We start from the raw sequence: 20,279 nt of genomic DNA on the forward strand, positions 1-20,279 counted from the left end.
ATGAAACATACCAAACCAGTTTAGTGGCTATACACTGTGCTCATAGGGTTACTGTTACAGGGGTAAGGAGAGTAGGAACAGAAAATAAAAATCTGTATTTTTGCTCCCTGTTCAGGCAGGTAGTAAAACACGAGATTTGGGGTGCCATACAATTTGCTTATAATAAATGCATGTCTTATTTTTAGTACAGTATCTGTGATGTGAATATTCAGTTGAACATGATCAACGTTGTGGTGATTTACCTTTTGAATTTTTTTTTTCTTTACAGGAATGATGTATCCCAAAGCAGTAAGCTAGTTTCGGGACCTCCACGGAGGAAAATGGCACCCAATCTCAGCCTGTCCAAGCCACATTACTCGCCTGCCTCCACAGAGATGGATAGTGAAACCACCGGACCCCAGTCAACCTCTCCTCACAGAAGGACTTTGTCCCCACGTAACCTTGCAACATCAGTCAAATCCATCCGTCCCAAAGTCTCTATCAACACAGACGAGACTCTTCCTTCAACAGCCAGCGTGCCGGTGAAGGCAGATGGCAGAGTCGCTATCAACACAGATGGGACCCTTCCTTCAACAGTGAAGGCAGATGGCAAGGCTCCTCATAGGCCCAGGGGTCGGCAGAGACCTGCTGCTGTTCCTAGACAGTCCAGAGTAAACCATAGCGAAGACATCCAGTCTCATGCTCAGCAACAGCCAGATATAAACTCTTTTAACAAGGGGAAGGAACAAGGGGAGTCGAATAGTGAGGAGGAGATTGCATTGAAAGAGACTACGAGTCCACAGTCAGATCCCTTTTCTTGTATGCAGAGTTTGAAGGATTCAGAGGTTTCTAAGCCAAGATCATCCTCAGAACAAGACCCAACTCCTACCCCAGAGAAAGCTTCATACAAACAGACTAATAAATCTTTATCTGCTATGCGAGGCCTAAATGATCCTGCTGATCTAATCCGGCTGGGGAAAGCTCAAAAACTGCGTGAAATGCTGAAGCTAGAGGTTTGTAAGGAGCGGGTGAGTAGTGTGTCAAGTTTACTTAAAGTGCGTTGTGTAGGGGATTTTCACTGCTTTATTCATAGTTTATTCAAGTCTCTAAGGTTAACCCACTGGAGTCCGGGGTTGATGCACTTTGGTGATTTCTGATATTTCTGAAAATGTAAGCAACTTTAAACAGTGGTTCCAAAGTAAAAAAATAAACAAACAAATAAATAAAATAATTCAGCAATAATATGTCCCTAAACACTATTGGTATATTATTGCTGAATTTGTATTTATTTATGTATGTATTATATTCTGAGGACTTCTTTACACCTATCTTTTCCTCTGTATAACTAATTTCTTGTCTAGAGCACCTAGTGAGTGCTGTGAATAGTGCAGCTGATAACAAGGGAAAGACCATGTGAGCGCTTGGAAAGACAGCCATCAGGAGGCAGCCATCAGTGTTAGCCAGTTTGGGCTAACAACCTTTAGCAACAGCATCTGTGGCAAGTACAGCCAGGTAGATGCACCCAACTGATCTACAGAACAACAAACTTAGTCAGCAAGGGCAGGGGTGGAAGATGACTCACAGGGAGACCACATGGCTTTGAACTTTGGCATGACTTTGACCACGAGAAAGGGGATGAACATGGATATGGCCAGGTCGCAGAGAAAGGAGAGACTAAATGTTGCTGGGAGAAGGGAACTTCACTGAAAGGCTTGAGGATCCACCAGGGAAGACAATAATGCCTGGACCAGTGTTCATTTTGGCAGCTATTTTAGATTTAGTCTTAGTCTTTGGACGAAAATGCATATTAGTTTTAGTTACATTTAGTCATTTTTATCCTTTTTAGTTTTAGTCTAGTTTTCGTCGACGGAAACTCAGAGCATTTTAGTCTAGTTTTAGTCACATTTAATAGTCCATCTTATAGCCACATTAAACTCCTTTCCTTCCCTTCTCAGGCCCGGGGACCCCTTGTGTTGCGTCTACAACTGCATAATAGTCTCGCTTGCAGTACTTAAATTGTGGATACAATTAGTCTCTAGATACAGATCTCCTAGTATATGCCTACAGCTGAATTTAAATTAATTAAATGTAAATAATAATCTTAAGGCAATACTTAATTAACAGTATTATCATTAAAATATAAGAGAATATCAAGTCTAGATTTTGAAGATTCAAATGATGTGATGAAGCTACTATGCCTACTTGGCCTTAGAGCTAAATCAACCACATAACCTCCATATGAATTGCTGTGCAATCTGATAACCAACAGATCTAGCTAGACGGCTAGTTTTGATAGTGGAAAGTGGTGCCAATGATAATAACAATTGTCCAAATAGACAAGGATATGTAAACTAATCACATATTCATTTATTTTTTCTTGATTAATGTCATGCGTGGCCTGTCCTTTATACCACTCTGCAATGAGTTTAGTAGCTAGCTATTGATAGCTAGTTTAATGTAGCTATGCTACCTCATCGTTAGCTAACGTTAGCTAGCTTAAAGTTTTGGCGATTATTTGCCATGGCTAACAGGAGGCTTCAATCAATAATTATTAGCTAACTATCCAAGTTGACACCCTATACACTCGACTGCCCCTTTGAAGTTGGCTTAACGTTGGTTACTAGCTAATTCAAAGAGGCATAAATTGCAGGGTGGTGCGCTTTCAGGTGCCTCTTGAGGTTTGTTGTGTTCTTCCACCCTATTTTGAAACGACATGGTTTCTCTCCCGTTATTGCGGTGCATTGTGGTTTACTTTCTGTCAAGTTATAATTAAAGTGTGTCCAGATATCTATACTTCTTTTTTTTTCCAGTACCGAGTGCTTGAACTTGAGCCATCATATAACGTTTGTTAGGTCGTCACTTGCATGTCTGGGCATCTCAGGGAGTGGAGGATGGATACAGGACCGGGCAACATTCAACCAATTATATTAAGGATTGAAAGATATCATTGGTCTGGGTGGAAAGCTAAACAGATTTCCCGTGAAAACACCACTGTTATACTATTATATAACAGACCTCTATGTTAGCTTTGACGTTAGTTGCGGTTGCGTGATTCTAGCAAAGAACTCGATGAAATGCCGGTCTGATGATGATGTCGGTTTATTCTATGTACCAGACCTCGAGCACACACAACACGCTACGATGGAGAGAGAGAAGGAGAGATTAGGAGGTCTGATCCATAGTGTAGGTTGTCTTCTGGTTGACCTTGTCTCCACAGGCCGCGATGTCTCCTCAATTCTCCTTGCTCCGTTCTCTCACCGGTCGTAGCGGTCGGTGTCTCTATGGCATCCTGTCTTCAACACAACACACTCAGTATACAAGTTACATCTCAGTTTTAGTCAATAGAATACACAACTTAGCATAATGGGTGTGTCTGTGGTCTGGTTGGGTGCATGCTGGGCTACCTATATATGAAAAGGTGTGAATATCAGCAGACAGGAAGGGTCTTGCTGACCATTTGTGTGTTAATGAAGGTGGCGAGAATGTGATACACATCTAACAGGATGCACTGCACTAGGTGCATGCAAGTTTAGAAAAAAATAATTCATTCAATTTTGAATTGTCCGTTAGTCCACCACCTAACAGTCTCGTCTCTTCAACGAAAGTAAAAAAAGATTTTAGTCAGTTTTTATTTCCAAAGATCCGTTTTCGTGACGTCAACGTCAAACATTTCGTTAACAAAATGAACACTGGCCTGGATGAGAGAGTGCAGGGACTCTGCTTTAAGCAGATACTCATTATGGTGGAGAATGGTGGATATACAGCTAGTGAACAGCAGGGACAAATCAAGCAGACTAGGAAGGTAACATATGTGGACAGACACCAAAAGTTAGATGGTCAGGGGCTTCTGAAGTCATTGAATGGAGTTTTGGAAGCATCATCATCATCATCATCATCATTGTTTATTCAGGGAGAATTGACTGAGCACAGGGCTCTTTTGCAGCAATGCCCTGATTGAGGCTACATAGTACAGAAGAACAATAAATAAACAAACCAAAACAAAACACACAAAATAAATAAAAAAAGACATTAAACAACTCAGAAATTAAGTATAAAAAAAATAACATGAAGTAAAAAAATTAAATCAGAGAATCATTTTAAACAACAGCATTGAGGCATATCCCTATTATCTGGATGGAAGGGTACAGCAGAGAGTGAATGGAATCTCATGGGTGAGGTCATCTATAACCATGGCATGATGGGAATATATGGAGTTTGTCTGAAAGCTAGGAAGGAAAAGAAAGGTCAAGTCAAGACAACAGGTTGAGATAGAAAGGCAGGTTCGAGAGAGGAGGCAGCTGAAGAAGCAATGGAAATGAGCTGATGGTGAAGAGAGAGAAGGTGTTGGTGTACTGCAGGCAGAGGTGAAGAGAGAGACGGTGTTGGTGAACTGCAGAGGTCAGAGGTGAAGGTGTTGGTGAACTGCAGAGGTCAGAGGTGAAGAGAGAGACGGTGTTGGTGAACTGCAGGCAGAGGTCAGAGGTTAACAGAGAGAAGGTGTTGGTGAACTGCAGGCAGAGGTCAGAGGTGAACAGAGAGAAGGTGTTGGTGTACTGCAGAGGTCAGAGGTGAAGAGGTCAGAGGTGAACAGAGAGAAGGTGTTGGTGTACTGCAGAGGTCAGAGGTGAAGAGAGAGAAGGTGTTGGTGAACTGCAGGCAGAGGTCAGAGGTGAACAGAGAGAAGGTGTTGGTGTACTGCAGGCAGAGGTCAGAGGTGAAGAGAGAGAAGGTGTTGGTGTACTGCAGGCAGAGGTCAGAGGTGAAGAGAGAGAAGGTGTTGGTGTACTGCAGGCAGAGGTCAGAGGTGAAGAGAGAGAAGGTGTTGGTGTACTGCAGGCAGAGGTCAGAGGTGAAGAGAGAGAAGGTGTTGGTGTACTGCAGGCAGAGGTCAGAGGTGAAGAGAGAGAAGGTGTTGGTGAACTGCAGGCAGAGGTGAAGAGAGAGAAGGTGTTAGTGTACTGCAGAGGTCAGAGGTGAACAGAGAGAAGGTGTTAGTGTACTGCAGAGGTCAGAGGTGAAGAGGTCAGAGGTGAAGAGAGAGAAGGTGTTAGTGTACTGCAGAGGTCAGAGGTGAACAGAGAGAAGGTGTTAGTGTACTGCAGAGGTCAGAGGTGAAGAGGTCAGAGGTGAAGAGAGAGAAGGTGTTAGTGTACTGCAGAGGTCAGAGGTGAAGAGAGAGACGGTGTTAGTGTACTGCAGAGGTCAGAGGTGAAGAGAGAGAAGGTGTTAGTGAACTGCAGGCAGAGGTCAGAGGTGAAGAGAGAGACGGTGTTAGTGTACTGCAGGCAGAGGTCAGAGGTGAAGAGTAGACTAAGGACAGTGGAGCCCTTACCCTAGATAGCCTGTGGCATGCCATAGTATAATGAGATAGATGTTTAGATTATTAGGCAGTGCATCATTCAGACACTGAGATATGCATGTGAAGCCTTTTCAAAAGTGTATCTTGGGAGTTGTCCCTGCTATAGACATGTGTCACAATATGGAGGGAATTTAACATATTTTCCTGTGTATAAATAAAACAAAAGGGGGTATGCAAGCATGTCATATTTGTATTTTGTCTGAAATCACAAGTGAAAATATATATACACTGGTGGCCCGTGGTATTATCGTTTGGCCTGTGTGACGATGTATTGTTTGAGTAAAAAGCAATGGGGTGGGGTGCCTTTTCATGCATTTTGAGTCAAACAAGACAGAGGAAATTCATGGTTTAAGTTACTGTTACTAGCTAAGTCATTTTGAAGCTAACATAACCTTTATCTTCTTTTTACTAAAGGAATAGCCTACAATCAAACGAGATGATCATTATTATCAAAGCAATGGCGCTAAGAAACGACATGGGGCCTAAATCCTTTTAATCACTTATTGGTCAACAATAACAAAATGTGGTTTGGACGTGGTTTGGATTTAGTTAATGAAAACTACATTTAAAAAGTAGCAGAGAAAAAACATTTTGTTAACTGACAAATATAAAAATGCTATTTGAAGGAATGAATGAAAATGGGTAAAAAAACTACAATGACTAATGCCCCACAAACTAAAACACAATAGAATTGCAGGTAAAATCAGCTGTTTTGGTTTCTATGGTTACTGTGGCAGCACTAAACACTATAGCGTTTACATTTCTCAACCGATTTCACTGAGTCGTTTTTATATTCAAGGAGTACCAAACAAAGTTTTGTTTCCATGTTACTTATAATCTCGATAGTTAGGCTATAATCGCCATAGACATATATACATACATGTATATGTCTATGATAATTGATGCTAGACGCTCACTGTTCTTGTGCTCCCACAGCTCATTCACTTTCAAATATTGAAATAGTGCTTCTTTAACTACTAATAATTGACCATCATTGAGAAGAATGGAGCAGAATCTGTAAATAGTCTAGCATACAAATCAAACTACTGACAGAGAAGACAAATGTAAACAACCATCAAACACCTGATTTCTATATTTTTATAGCAGTCAAATATACACATTCAAATATACCAATTTTTGTACATATACACAATTTGAAATATGCATGACCAAGACCATGCACCGTTTTCTTTGCCCTCCCTTCTCATACCTTTATGTGCTGCATATCAGAAATGGCCAACAGAAAAGCGAATTATTCCTGTTATCATGGAAACAATAAACGAAGCTAGCTTTAGTAGCTGCTGCATATCAGATATGGCTAACAGAAAAGTTTTGTCACTTTTCTCAATGATGGTCAATTATTAGTAGTTAAAGAAGCACTATTTCGATAGTTTAGATTCATTTTCAGTATTTCAAAGAGAATGAGCTGTGGGAGCACAAGAACATTGAGGTCTAGCAGCAATTATCATAGACATATATTTATAACTTATATTAAGGTTTACGCTTGCATGTTGGAAAACAGAACGTCTCAGGGAGGATGCTTGCTAACGCTATTTCAGTTATGTTAAGTGCAATGTAGTAAATCAGTGAATTATCACAGTAGCCTGTCTTTTCGTTCATTCTGAATAGTTAACCGCCTCCACTTAGCATTCTTCAAACAAAAGATTGTGTAAAAAAATTATTTCATATGTTGAATTTGAATGTCACTTGCAGCCCAGTTATTCTTCAGTTATTTTGCACTTGCTGAGGCTTGATTGCTATTTTGAGTTACTTTTAAAACTTTATTTGCACTTTGTCTTTACTTTCTACAAGAAAAAAATAAAAACAAGCAAAAGCCAAAAAAGAATAGTTTTTGAAGTCTGTGTTTTCACAGCCTCCAGTGGGCTAATGAGTTCAAAGTAGCTCCAGTTGTGGGGTGATGTCTTGGGTGGGGTGATGTCTTGGGTGGGGTGATGTCTTGGGTGTGGGGTGATGTCTTGGGTGTGCACTCCAGTGTGGGGTGTATCAGTATTGTGTACTTAAGACTAATATCCACTTCATTTTGTCTAGGTCTGAACATAAAATGTTCCTGCTGTGGCGTTTTTCTTAAAGTTCTTTCAAAAGTTATGTTTTTTTTTAAGGGAGATGTACATGCACATAAATACTATTTAGACCATGGCACTAAGGACATTGATTTAAAAAATTATAAAAAAAAAATGTATTGTATTTACATAAATAGCAAAAGGTAAAATGATACTCCAAAACTGGCAATTTCTGAAGTTTACGTCCAAATCTTTGTCATTTGGTCTCTAGAGCCAGAAGACCTTCATGGTAAAAAGCAAAAGGATCCAGTGTGAGACACTGAAGGATCACAGCAGGATGACCATGAGGGAGCTGATTTACTATCTGCCAAAGACCAACCCTATGAAGTATGGCCATTTTTGTTCCCACCCGGAATGATAACTGACACAATATTATATGTATTTTAACTGACTTAAATTCTAGACTGTAGGCATGTCCTTCATTATCATTAACCTATTGAGTTTGTATTCTCTCAGATGTCAGGAAAAGGACCAGAACCCCAATCCCCAAGAGGTCACCATTTCGTCACCAGTTTCTTCTCATGTGTACGTTGTTCATTTACAAATAGTAAATTCAGGTAAACAGGTACACTGCCGTTCAAAAGTTTGGAATGATTGAGAATCTCCCTTGTTTTGGAAACAACAACAACAACATTGGAACAATGATACAATGATAACAATGTAAATTAGTATTACAGCTGGTGTGGTATCATGAGAGGCTTTACCACTGAGCTGGGTGTAGGGCAGTGCGTAATTAACAGGACAGAGCAGGCAAAAGTGCTTTCAAACGAGGATCAGGTTTATTCACAAACACAAAGTCTTTCAGGAAGCAAACATAAAAGTTCTTCAAAGGCAAAAACATAGGCTTCATAAAGTTGCTCCTCACTTACATCCCACCCACTGTAGTTGTAGCTTAAAGTTCCTCCGTCCAGGTCCTTCCCGGCTTGGGGCTAGCCTTCCCCCTTCCGGATGCGGCTTAGCAAGCGCTTCAGCAAGCGTTTCCACAACGGCTTCACCCGCACGTCAAGTGCTCTCTGTTCTCCCTTCTGGCTCTTCCTGCTCTCGTGGCTCGCCCCCTCACAACAGGCACCACCTGTCTTAAATGCCCCTTCCATCAGGTGCCTTAAGCACCTACACCTGGTTGGGTGCTGCTGCATTCTGGGAGATGTAGTGCCACTGGCAGCCATCTTGTGGTGTGGCAGCCAGACCTCCACACGAACACCACACCCCTCTGCTAGCTGGCCCACCGTGATGCCACACTGGAAAACCATTATTCTCTTTAAGGAAGCAATACCACTGGCTGCCTTTGGTCTAGTTGAGTATGTGAAGCGTGAAGCAATAACACTGGTCTAGTTGAGTATGTGAAGCGTGAAGCAATAACACTGGTCTAGTTGAGTATGTGAAGCGTGAAGCAATAACACTTTGGTCTAGTTGAGTATGTGAAGCGTGAAGCAATAACACTGGCTGCCTTTGGACTAGTTGAGTATGTGAAGCGTGAAGCAATAACACTTTGGTCTAGTTGAGTATGTGAAGGGTGAAGCAATAACACTTTGGTCTAGTTGAGTATGTGAAGCGTGAAGCAATAACACTGGCTGACTACTTGAGTATGTGAAGCGTGAAGCAATAACACTTTGGTCTAGTTGAGTATGTGAAGCGTGAAGCGTGAAGCAATAACACTTTGGACTAGTTGAGTATGTGAAACACCTTTGGACTAGTTGAGTATGTGAAGCGTGAAGCAATAACACTGGTCTAGTTGAGTATGTGAAGCGTGAAGCAATAACACTTGATTAGTTGAGTATGTGAAGCGTGAAGCAATAACACTGGGTGCCTTTGGTCTAGTTGAGTATGTGAAGTGTGAAGCAATAACACTGGCTGCCTTTGGTCTAGTTGAGTATGTGAAGCGTGAAGCAATAACACTGGGTGCCTTTGGTCTAGTTGAGTATGTGAAGCGTGAAGCAGCTGCCTTTGGTCTAGTTGAGTATGTGAAGCGTGAAGCAATAACACTGGCTGCCTTTGGTCTAGTTGAGTATGTGAAGCGTGAAGCAATAACACTGGCTGCCTTGGACTAGTTGAGTATGTGAAGTGTGAAGCAATAACACTTTGGTCTAGTTGAGTATGTGAAGCAATAACACTGGCTGCCTTTGGTCTAGTTGAGTGTGTGAAGCGTGAAGCAATAACACTGGCTGCCTTTGGTCTAGTTGAGTATGTGAAGCGTGAAGCAATAACACTGGCTGCCTTTGGTCTAGTTGAGTGTGTGAAGCGTGAAGCAATAACACTGGCTGCCTTTGGTCTAGTTGAGTATGTGAAGCGTGAAGCAATAACACTGGCTGCCTTTGGTCTAGTTGAGTGTGTGAAGCGTGAAGCAATAACACTGGCTGCCTTTGGTCTAGTTGAGTATGTGAAACGTGAAGCATTAACACTGGCTGCCTTTGGTCTAGTTGAGTGTGTGAAGCGTGAAGCAATACCACTTTGGTCTAGTTGAGTATGTGAAGCGTGAAGCAATACCACTTTGGTCTAGTTGAGTATGTGAAGCGTGAAGCAATACCACTTTGGTCTAGTTGAGTATGTGAAGCGTGAAGCAATAACACTGGCTGCCTTTGGTCTAGTTGAGTATGTGAAGCGTGAAGCAATAACACTGGGTGCCTTTGGACTACTTGAGTATGTGAAGCAATAACACTTTGGACTAGTTGAGTATGTGAAGCGTGAAGCAATAACACTTTAGACTAGTTGAGTATGTGAAGTATACTCTGAAGCATCAGCATTAGATTTTGTGGCACCACCACTCTGTGTCTCTCTCCCTCTCTGTCTGTCTCATCCATCTGTCTGTCCTCATCCATCTGTCTGTCTTCATCCATCTGTCTGTCTCATTCTGTCTTAATATCTAACTTCCCCATCAATTCCATTTCTTTGTCTCTCTGTCTTCACTCACTGTTTCAATCACACTCTCTTTCGATCACTCTCTCTCTATCTATTTATCTATCGTTTTACTTCTTTTTTCTTTATCTTAATATCCAGCTTCCCCCATATCATTAATATATCTTTTTCTCTCCTTCACTCTCTCTCTTTCCAGCCATCATTTCATCCATGGTTCTATCTGTCTGTCTGTCTTTTTTTCTTTATTTCTACTTACTTAATATCTAACTTCCCATCTAGTCCTTTTCTGTATCTCTTTCTCTTTCACTCAACTGTTTCATTCACTCTCTCACACTTCAGTCATCTATCAATCTGTTGTTGCAACAACCCCAACTACCTTAGCAACACATAGCAACAACATTGTCTACCATAGTGACACCCTAGCAACCACCTCAACTACCCTATCAACATATCAGCACTATTTCTCTCTTTTCAATGACTTTTATTTATTTCTCTCAATCTTAATATTTAACTTGACCATCTCTTTAATTCCTTTGTATCTAAATTGTATACTTCATACTCTTTGAAGGAATCAGTCACACTTCATTTGGTCCCAAAATGCAACTGATCACTCGCCGTCTAGAAGCCTGAAGTTTGTGACGCACAATACAAATAAAATGATTTAGAGGACTGTGTGAAGCCATCTGTTAAGCACGATGGGGGAAAGTTTGATTGTCTGGAGGTGCTTTGGTGCTGGTAAAGCTAACGGATATTTGGTACAGAATAAAAAGGAAGAAGTAGTTCTACAAACAAGTCGGCTCTATCCAAATCGGAAAGTGGAAATGATATCCGCATATTAAGGTAACGCAAGGGTTGCAACTATGGTGTAAGCAGGATGACTCCGTGTCATACATTCATTACTTTTTGTAGCCTGGTCAGTGTCGTCAACTGTCATTTTGCCCCTCATTTGATGGATATTAATCTGGACAATGCCTCATTTTCTGTTGTTCCAAACTTTTGATATTTTTTCTGCAATATTGTCTATAACCAACAACAAACATTCGCTTTTGTTGGCAGTTTCAACAAGTATTTCTATGTATGTGTAAATTTGTTATTATGTGTTCTCATGTGTTAAAAACAACCTAAGAGACTGAATCTCTCCTTTTTCTCTGCAGCTCAGAGGAGAGACCAGCACAGCACTCAGAGGAAAGCCCAGCACAGCCAAAACAGCACATTCAGTCCCAGAGTGTCGGCGAACACGAGCAGGAACACGAGGAAGATGTGGCAGATTTGTCCGAATCTGAAGCTAATGAAGCTCTGTTGGTACCCCAGGTGAAGGTAGCAGAGGATGGCTCACTGATCATCGATGAGGAGAGGTCAGAATTTACCTCCAGTAACATAAAGCAATCTTTTTACATCTGTTATTGTGTTCCCCAGCAGTGATTTCTGTTAGTTACTTTTAATAGAATAGCAAAAAAAAAATTAGAATCTGAAGTGGTTTATTACTTTTATTTATCATACACGGCAAATGACCAATGACTGAACATGCAATGTTTTTGGCACTGAGAGTCCAAATACCATCTCCTCTGAAATGAGAAGAAAATGAGTGAAACGACCCAAATAAGGGGTACTATAACTAACAATGGCAGCTAATATCTCTCCCTATTTACACAAGAAAGTTCAAATGTGGCATGCTTTTGAGTTTGCTGTTATTTCCTGAAATACTAATTGATCACTCGTATAAACCTGGTAGCAAATAACCAATCAAGTGCACCCTTGAGAATGGCATATAGTCATGAAATTATGTATATTACTTTATATTACTTTTTAAATTATGGGCTACTTTTTTCCCCCCAAAGCACACATTTTTGTCCACTTGGGACAAAATGAAGATTCTATTTCTTCTTCTGATAACTTGAGGGCCGTGCATCATCTGTCTGCTGATCACATGGTTTGCAAAACTCCACAATCCAGAATGTTCCACTATTTAGAGTGTTGCTCTACATGTTTCTAGTCCTGTATTATTAAAATGTAGTGTTGACTTGTCAACATAGAACCGTTTGCCCCCCAAATCTAGAATTGTGAGAGACCAACATTTCAATAGCTTATAATTACCATTGTGACTGGACTGTCATGAAATATTATATGCATTCATAATCAACTATAACATGCATTAGAAATCGACCACCACTATAGTCCTACCTCAAAATACATAGAAATGTACCGACAGCCATTACAGCCGTTGTTTATCTGACAAAACTACAACAGAATTTATGTCAAAACCTACCAGCCACACTTCCCTCTGCTCTTACTCCTGACACTGAAAGTGGCTTAAGCACATCCCCACCTCATATCGACCTACTAACAGATGGCATCATGTGTGCTTCGCTCAACCCTTGACACTGTTGCACCACTAAAAGAAGAGAATAATAAAACAGAAAAGACTCGCCCCATGGTACACTGACCAGACTCGTGCACTTAAACAAATTACTCTGAAACTAGAAAAAAAAATGGTACTCCACCAAACTTGGGGTATTCCATCTGGCGTAGAAAGATCAGCCTATTATTCTTCATTGATTGAAAACAATATACACTCCCCGGCCACTTTATTAGGGACACCTGTTCAACTGCTCGTTAATGCAAATACTGTATCTAATCAGCCAATCACATGGCAGTAACTCGATGCATTTGGGCATGTAGACATGGTTGACCTGCTGAAGTTCAAACCGAGCATCAGAAGAGGGTCAGGGGAAGAAAGGTGATTTAAGTGACTTTGAACGTGGCATGGTTGTTGGTGCCAGACTGGTTGGTCTGAGTATCTCAGAAACTGCTGATCGCATGTGTTGTTGTTTTCTTAGGGATCAATAATTGCCAGGAGTCTGTCTTGTTGTGGGTCACAGATGTCCAGATTTAGTTGTTGCAACAATTGAGCAAACTCATTAATTCCTTGTGTGATTTGAAAGCAAAATGTCTTAGAGTTCCTTCAGCTCTGTAGGTCATGATAAACCGCATTAGAGCTGTCCGTGTGAAAAGTCCCTACTCTGCCTGCCTGACTCTGTAGGTCATGATAAACCGCATTCGAGCTGTCCGTGTGAAAGTCCCTACTCTGCCTGACTCTCTGTAGGTCATGATAAACCGCATTAGAGCTGTCCGTGTGAAAGTCCCTACTCTGCCTGACTCTCTGTAGGTCATGATAAACCGCATTAGAGCTGTTCGTGTGAAAAGTCCCTACTCTGTCCGACTCTGTCTACTTTCCTCCGTCTCCTGCTAGTTTGACCGTGGAGGTACTTCGCCAAAAGGGGCCAAACCTTTCTGCGGACAGAGACCCCATCTTTGAGCGCGGCTCGACCACGACCTACTCCAGTTTCCGTAAGGGCACCTACACTAAGCCCTGGTCAAGTCAAGGTGAGCGGATGTAGACATGTAGACCTCGTAAGCAAGTCACAATATTATAGATAGATAGATAGATGGATACTTTATTAATCCCGAGCTTATACACATATACACTTATACACCTCACCGACATACATACATACATAAATCACATATACATACACATAGGGAGAACATATATACATACACATAGGGAGAACATTTTCACACAGAGTGTTTCCAGATACAGGAAACCCTATTGTAATGTGCAATGATTTTGACAGTGTCTGTGTCCAGGAGGAAAGTGATCTTGTGCTGCTGGTGTGGATAGTGCAAAAAATATAAATAATGTTCTTGTGCTTGAGAGGATGGGTAGTGCAAGATAGTGGTCTTGTGCTTGTGCGTGTGTGTGTGTGTGTGTGTGTGTGTGTGTGTGTGTGTTATGAAAGTGCAAAGAGCAAAGTGATAGTAGTGCACCCAAGCTGCTACTTCAGACAGCATTCACACACTGTGCTCTTACCATCTGTGATCGAGTAAGGACAAAGGAAGGACAGATTGGCTTATATAAAAGACTATGTGTTATAAAATCTATGAAAATATGAAAAATGTGTACACGCTAGTACAGCTAGTCTGAACAGCAAAACTACAAGGGCTAGTCTTACTTTTTAGAATTTAAAAGTTATAAGAAGATAGGAAATGCAATGGTAAGACATTTGTTAAACTCTCTGGAGTGAGGAGTTTCACTGGTGATGCACTGTACAATTAGGTCAATTTTATGTTGAATATTAGCTAAAAGCTTTTTTTTACCACATTATCATACAAACATGGTGACAGCATTGACATACAAGTTTTTTTATTTCCGATAAAACGATTACTTGTTGTGATTTACTTTCTATGGTCACAACACCGGTAAGACTGTATAAATGCTCGCCCTTTCATTTACGGTGCTATTTAAATGAGCAAAGTCATGCGGGAGAAATTCCACTGTAAAAAGGATTTCTGATGCTCTTAATGGAAATTCAGCCGAAAAGTGATTTTACTTTTCTCTTCATCGCTGACTCCCAACTCTAGAGATGCTGATGTGACCCCTGACCCCTGTTTCATAAACCAATCATCTGTATTGATTAGAGATGCTGATGCCACCCCTGACCCCTGTTTCATAAACCAATCATCTGTGTTGTGTCAGACATGTGACCCCTGACCCCTGTTTCATCATAAACCCATCATCTGTGTTGTGTCACACATGTGACACCCCTGACCCCTGACCCCTGTTTCATAAACCAATCATCTGTGTTGTGTCAGATATGTTTTGTTAACCTTTTCTTATATGTGTTATTCAGAGACAGATATGTTTTTCCTGGCCATCAGTATGGTAGGCACAGACTTCTCAATGATTGGTTCAATGTTTCCACACCGAGCTCGCTGTGAGATTAAGGTATGGCTTCATCATCTTTTGGTCATAGTTTGGTTTATCTTTTAGTTTGTGTTGATTTTTGGTGGGCTGAGTATTGGGTGTTTTGGCTCTGTGTGTTGAATTCTTTTACTGTCCAGAACAAGTTCAAGAAAGAGGAACGTGCCAACGCCTGGAGGATAGACAAGGCCTTCCGTAAGACTTGCAATATAACATTTAACAATTATAGAAGGATATTTTATTTTGTGCAATGTAACTGTTTACAATACATATACAATACACAATGTTATCCCGTTATTTAACAATAATCCCATTTAACACTGTCTTGAGTGGCAGTTTTTTGGTGTAGTGTTGAAATGCTAAAAAAAGTATATTCCACAAACACTGTGTCAAATGTTATGAAAAATATTTTTTGTTGTTAGGTATTCATTGTCACTGAAGCTTTTAGTTCTTTCTTTGTATATTCATGTGTTAGGAGAGAAACGGCGTCTGGATCTGGACTTCTTCACGGGGCTACTTGAGAAGATCTTAGCTGATGAAGAGAGAAGGAAGAAGAATAGAGTTAGACCCTCCCTAGGAGCCAAAGTGCAGCAGAGGAGAGAAAAGAAAAAACCCAGAGGTACGAATGCATTGAGTCATTGAAGCCTGCAGTGTAATCGCAATATAGCTGTTTTGAGTCCAATGCATTCATTTTTTCATCACATGTCTTACGACATTGTTTCCCGGCAGCGAGAAAGACCTCGAAGGCTGCCACAGATACTGAAGATTCTGCAGAGGAAGACCTGATTGGTGATTTTACAGAGGGAGAAAAAGAAAATGAGGATCGTGTGAATGAACTAGGAACAGTTAATAGCAAGAAAACTAAAAACAGTGGAGAGGGAGGTTATTTTTCTCCAAAGAGAGACAAACAAACAACACCTGATGCAGGTATCTTGATCAAAACCATGTATGAAATGCAATAGCCATATTTATTTAAAAAAAAATGAATGGACAACAGAAACCCTTTTCAGAAAACCCTATTAATTTTACATCAACCCTCTTAGAATCCTGTGAGGTCGCGGCTGAGGACCCCGGCAGACCAGCTGGTGATGAGAGCTCACTCGATGATGGGTAAGACACTTATGAACTTTGGTAGGGCACAGTACATTGATGTATGTGGTCGATTAATATAAAACCTATTCATCAATCAAGGGCTGAGATTGCTGCAACGCTGATGGATGACAGGAGAGACTCGATGATGAGACCCACCCAGCTGGCCTGTGACCTTGAGCAGCAGGGAGAGCTCTCGAAACCTCATCCGAGGCGCTCCGGAAAAGCTGTGCACCGAACATCACAGAATGCCCAAAACGGAGATTGTGCCACTGAGGAGACTGAGGAAGCATCGTCCCAGATGACCAGAAGATCCGAGGTAAAAAAAAAATGAGTCCTTTGAAATGAAAAAAGGCACAGGGAGGGATTTGCATTTGCAGACCAGTCCATTTCTTGGCATGAATTGCATAATTAACCCTCTGGGGATGATGTGCGGTGCTTTGCTGTGGTATGACAATTAGCCTGTAGATAGGCTAAGCTAGGGCGCTTATCTCGGGCTCTGCAACCCGTGATTGGTAGACTAAAGTTTTTTTTCTCTCTCCAAAGTGTTATATAGTGTATTCAATTCAGTTCAATTTTATTTACATAGCACCAAAACAATCAAATTGTCTCAAGGCGCTTTACAGAGCCCAGGGCCTGAAGTGTATGAAGTGCCAACGTGTGAGAGGAAATGGGGATGCATATATACCGTAATTTCCGGACTATAAGCCGCTACTTTTTCCCCACGCTTTGAACCTCGCGGCTTAAACAATGACGCCGCTAATTTATGGATTATGATACCTGTGACCGGTGGCTTTGTGGAGCTAGGATGCTAGCATGGATGCAGCCGCATGGATGCTTAGTTCCACGTGATTTCTCAGTATCTCTCAATAACTTAACTAATGTCAAAATAACCACAGTCTACCGGCGTAGACAGAACACAACTCAAAACAGTTTACAACAATACAAATCCAGTCGTTTCAAGTTCTTTAGCTCACAGGTTTCAAACTAGCGTCTTTCTTCTATCTCGCTGTCTTCAATCTAACGTTCTAGCTAATGATTGACTCTTGCAACTGTGCTCTCTTAAAGCAACAGTGCACTTATCGTAACTGGCAAAACTAATAATATGCATCACTATTGTATTACTTTTGATATTCATTTTAGCCTGTGTACAGTTCATTTTTTTTTTTTTTTTTTTTTTTTAAATTCAGTGGGTGAGGCTTATATTCAGGTGCGCTCAATAGTCCGGAAATTACGGTACGCGGAAAAGACGAGTTAGGGCACAAGAGGTTAACTGTACTGTGTGTGTTAGTGTGTGTGTTAGTGTTAGTGCTCAAGAGGTTAACTGTACTGTGTGTGTGTTAGTGTGTGTGTTAGTGTGTGAGTTAGTGTGTGAGTTAGTGCCCAAGAGGTTAACTGTACTGTGTGTTTTAGTGCTCAAGAGGTTAACTGTACTGTGTGTGAGTTAGTGTGTGTGTTAGTGCTCAAGAGGTTAACTGTACTGTGTGAGTTAGTGTGTGTGTGTGTGTGTGTGTGTGTGTGTTAGTGTGTGTGTTAGTGCTCAAGAGGTTAACTGTACTGTGTGAGAGTTAGTGTGTGTGTTAGTGCTCTCTGAAATTTGACCATGTATTGTCCCCCCCTACAATGAAATGGGATCTCCGCCCCTGCCAACAGCCTCATTAGAATCTGCATCGACTATGATGCCATCCGACAGAAATATCTCCATACAGTTCATTTCTTTTAAACTTGTTTTATGATGCATTTGCTGCCTGTAATCACGTTGTGACAGCTAGGACACAAACAAATTCCCGTAACAGGAAGAAGGCTGTTATTCTAAATGTGAAGTTGTTTTATTCTCAAAAAACGCCCGACCTGAGCCCGACAGCAAGTAAAATATTTAGTCGCTCATACAAACAAGCCCCGTTAAACGCACAAGCGCGCACAAGAGGGAGATAAGCATATTGAAATAAAATTATTCACATTGCAAGATCGGAATGAAATGGCCTACACATTACACACGCTAGGCATCTGTATATGCCTAAATAAAACTCACGTTATATGCTACACCAGAAGAGGCACGAATAAAACAAGTCTTACCATTGAAGATCAGTTTTTTTTCTTGAAAGTACACGCCCACATTCGTTATAAAACTATCTACATAGTCCAACCATCGAGGTTTAATCCATGTTGTTGTGGAGAAAGAGGATGGCATCAATCATATTTCATTAAAGCTTCACACTTCTTACATTGGACATATCAAACAGCCTCATTAGAATCAGCATGGACTATGATGCCTTCCGACAGAAATATCTCCATACAGTACATTTCCCCTCATTAAGTGTCGTTTTAAACTCTCCAGATGACAGTTTCTTTTTTTTTTTTTAAACGTTAAGTGCACAAAGTGATTTAATTTACTCTCAATAACGAACTTCTGCATTATATGAAGCAAACATGTTCCAGTGTTGGGAAAGTTCACTTTCTACATGAACTAGTTCAGTTCATAGTTCACAAATTTTAGAATGAACTAGTTCAGTTCATAGTTTATAATTCAAAATTTAGAACTAAGTTCACAGCTCCAAAAAATGGAGTTCTTTTTTTCAATATGCTGCAAGTTATAATTTTTCTGCAATACCGCTCTCGGCCTCTACGCAACTCGGCGCACACACATTGTATTTGCTTAAAACACACAGAAAACACACAGCTGTCACGCGGCTATTACCGGACCAATACCTTTCAAACTCGGTGATATTATTCACAACTAATTTGTCCTTCATTCTATCAAATATGATTAAACGGCATATGGTATTGCACCCGTGAGGCAAGGGAGTAGAGTTTTGTTCAGTTATCTCTCTAGACTGATTACTGACCAACCTTCCACCTTTGAATAATGTAACTTATAAACACTTTGTTTTAACGCGCTGTGGCCGTCCTTAAAATATGTGTCAATAAACAAACTTCTCCATCATGTGAAGCAGACAAGTTGACTTTACTACTTATTAAGATGTTTTAAATATGGAATGCTTTATCGCGCAGGCCGCAGTCTCTCAATTTGCCAAGATGCTGATTATGGATTATCCGTATGCTCTGCCCTGCTATTGTTTCTAACAATACAATATTTCTTTGTTTGAGTGTGGTTGTTTAGTGCGATGGGGGTCTATTATCGTTACTGTCTATAAAGGAAGACATTGCAACAGGAAAATATCCTGCTCATCCACATTTGCCCCCACCTGTCACGTCTCTGCGACCCACCAGTTGGGCTCTCCCCATACTTCGAGAAACGCTGTGGTAGGGGGAAATTGACAGGGTGGTTGCAATAATAATAAAAAAAATATTATTATTTTAGTAATTGATACACATGAAGTTTAGTTTAAGGCAAAGGGTAGTGATGGATAAAGTTTTCTATAAAAAACAAGTGAAGTCTTTCATTCTCACTTTCCACTCTAAAACTATGAACTGAACTGAACTATGAACTCGTTCAGAATTTAAATGGTGAACTATGAACGTGAACTATTCATGTTTACTTGTTTGAACTGAACAACACTGTCAGCTTGTCGGTCTTGACGTTCAGATGCTGTGCCTAAACTAGCTATACCATCGTCTCGTCACATGATAAAATAGAGACTTGACATTGGACCACAACATACATATTACCCAGCAATCATCATTGCAAATCTGAATATGACAAAAATACCAAAGAAAATAAGAACGTATTCATTTCAGGGAATCGTTTTTTAATAGTTTTAATAGTGTATATAAGATAAGCATATCATTTTGTTATAGAGTGCTACTATTTCCCCCACAAATAATACCTACCATGATAGAGATAAGTTTGCCCTTTCAGGTGGTTATATAGCATTAGACACACTCTTAAATATAATATCATGTGACTACACCTGCTGCACTTATCGTCTGACTAGTGACAGCTGGTAGGAGGTTCACACGTGTGATGGGAGGAGGGAGATAAACAACGACGAATTCTAACTTACAAAGACGTTGCAAAGCAACGTGTCTTTGTCAAAAAACCGTCCTATCCGTCCGCCCGCCCATCCGTAACGGAGTCTGAGTACCATACTGGCACCTTTAGTGTGTGTGTTAGTGCCCAAGAGGTTAACTGTACTGTGTGAGTTATTGCGTGAGTTAGTGTGTGAGTTCGTGTTAGTGCTCAAGAGGTTAACTG

At 40.7% G+C, this 20,279-nt stretch overlaps 1 protein-coding gene across 7 annotated transcripts in view; it reads left to right on the forward strand.

The window, feature by feature from the left end:
- Positions 1-20,279, forward strand: part of LOC105902445 (transcription factor TFIIIB component B'' homolog) — a 60,692-nt gene that overhangs the window by 7,937 nt on the left and 32,476 nt on the right. For 5 of the 7 annotated variants that reach the window (XM_031577959.2, XM_012830034.3, XM_012830033.3 and 2 more), the window contains exons 3-13: positions 269-1,007; positions 7,631-7,746; positions 7,876-7,944; positions 11,427-11,627; positions 13,523-13,656; positions 14,964-15,058; positions 15,175-15,229; positions 15,510-15,653; positions 15,764-15,961; positions 16,078-16,144; positions 16,226-16,442. In XM_031577959.2, coding sequence (XP_031433819.1) covers positions 269-1,007; positions 7,631-7,746; positions 7,876-7,944; positions 11,427-11,627; positions 13,523-13,656; positions 14,964-15,058; positions 15,175-15,229; positions 15,510-15,653; positions 15,764-15,961; positions 16,078-16,144; positions 16,226-16,442 — 2,035 coding nt within the window. Of the gene's footprint in view, positions 1-268; positions 1,008-7,629; positions 7,747-7,875; positions 7,977-11,426; positions 11,628-13,522; positions 13,657-14,963; positions 15,059-15,174; positions 15,230-15,509; positions 15,654-15,763; positions 15,962-16,077; positions 16,145-16,225; positions 16,443-20,279 lie in introns of those variants that run through there. The other 2 variants (XM_031577960.2, XM_031577961.2) reach the window with 2 other exon arrangements.

The sequence above is a fragment of the Clupea harengus genome, chromosome 12, assembly GCF_900700415.2.
Source record: "Clupea harengus chromosome 12, Ch_v2.0.2, whole genome shotgun sequence".
Lineage (NCBI taxonomy): Eukaryota > Metazoa > Chordata > Actinopteri > Clupeiformes > Clupeidae > Clupea > Clupea harengus.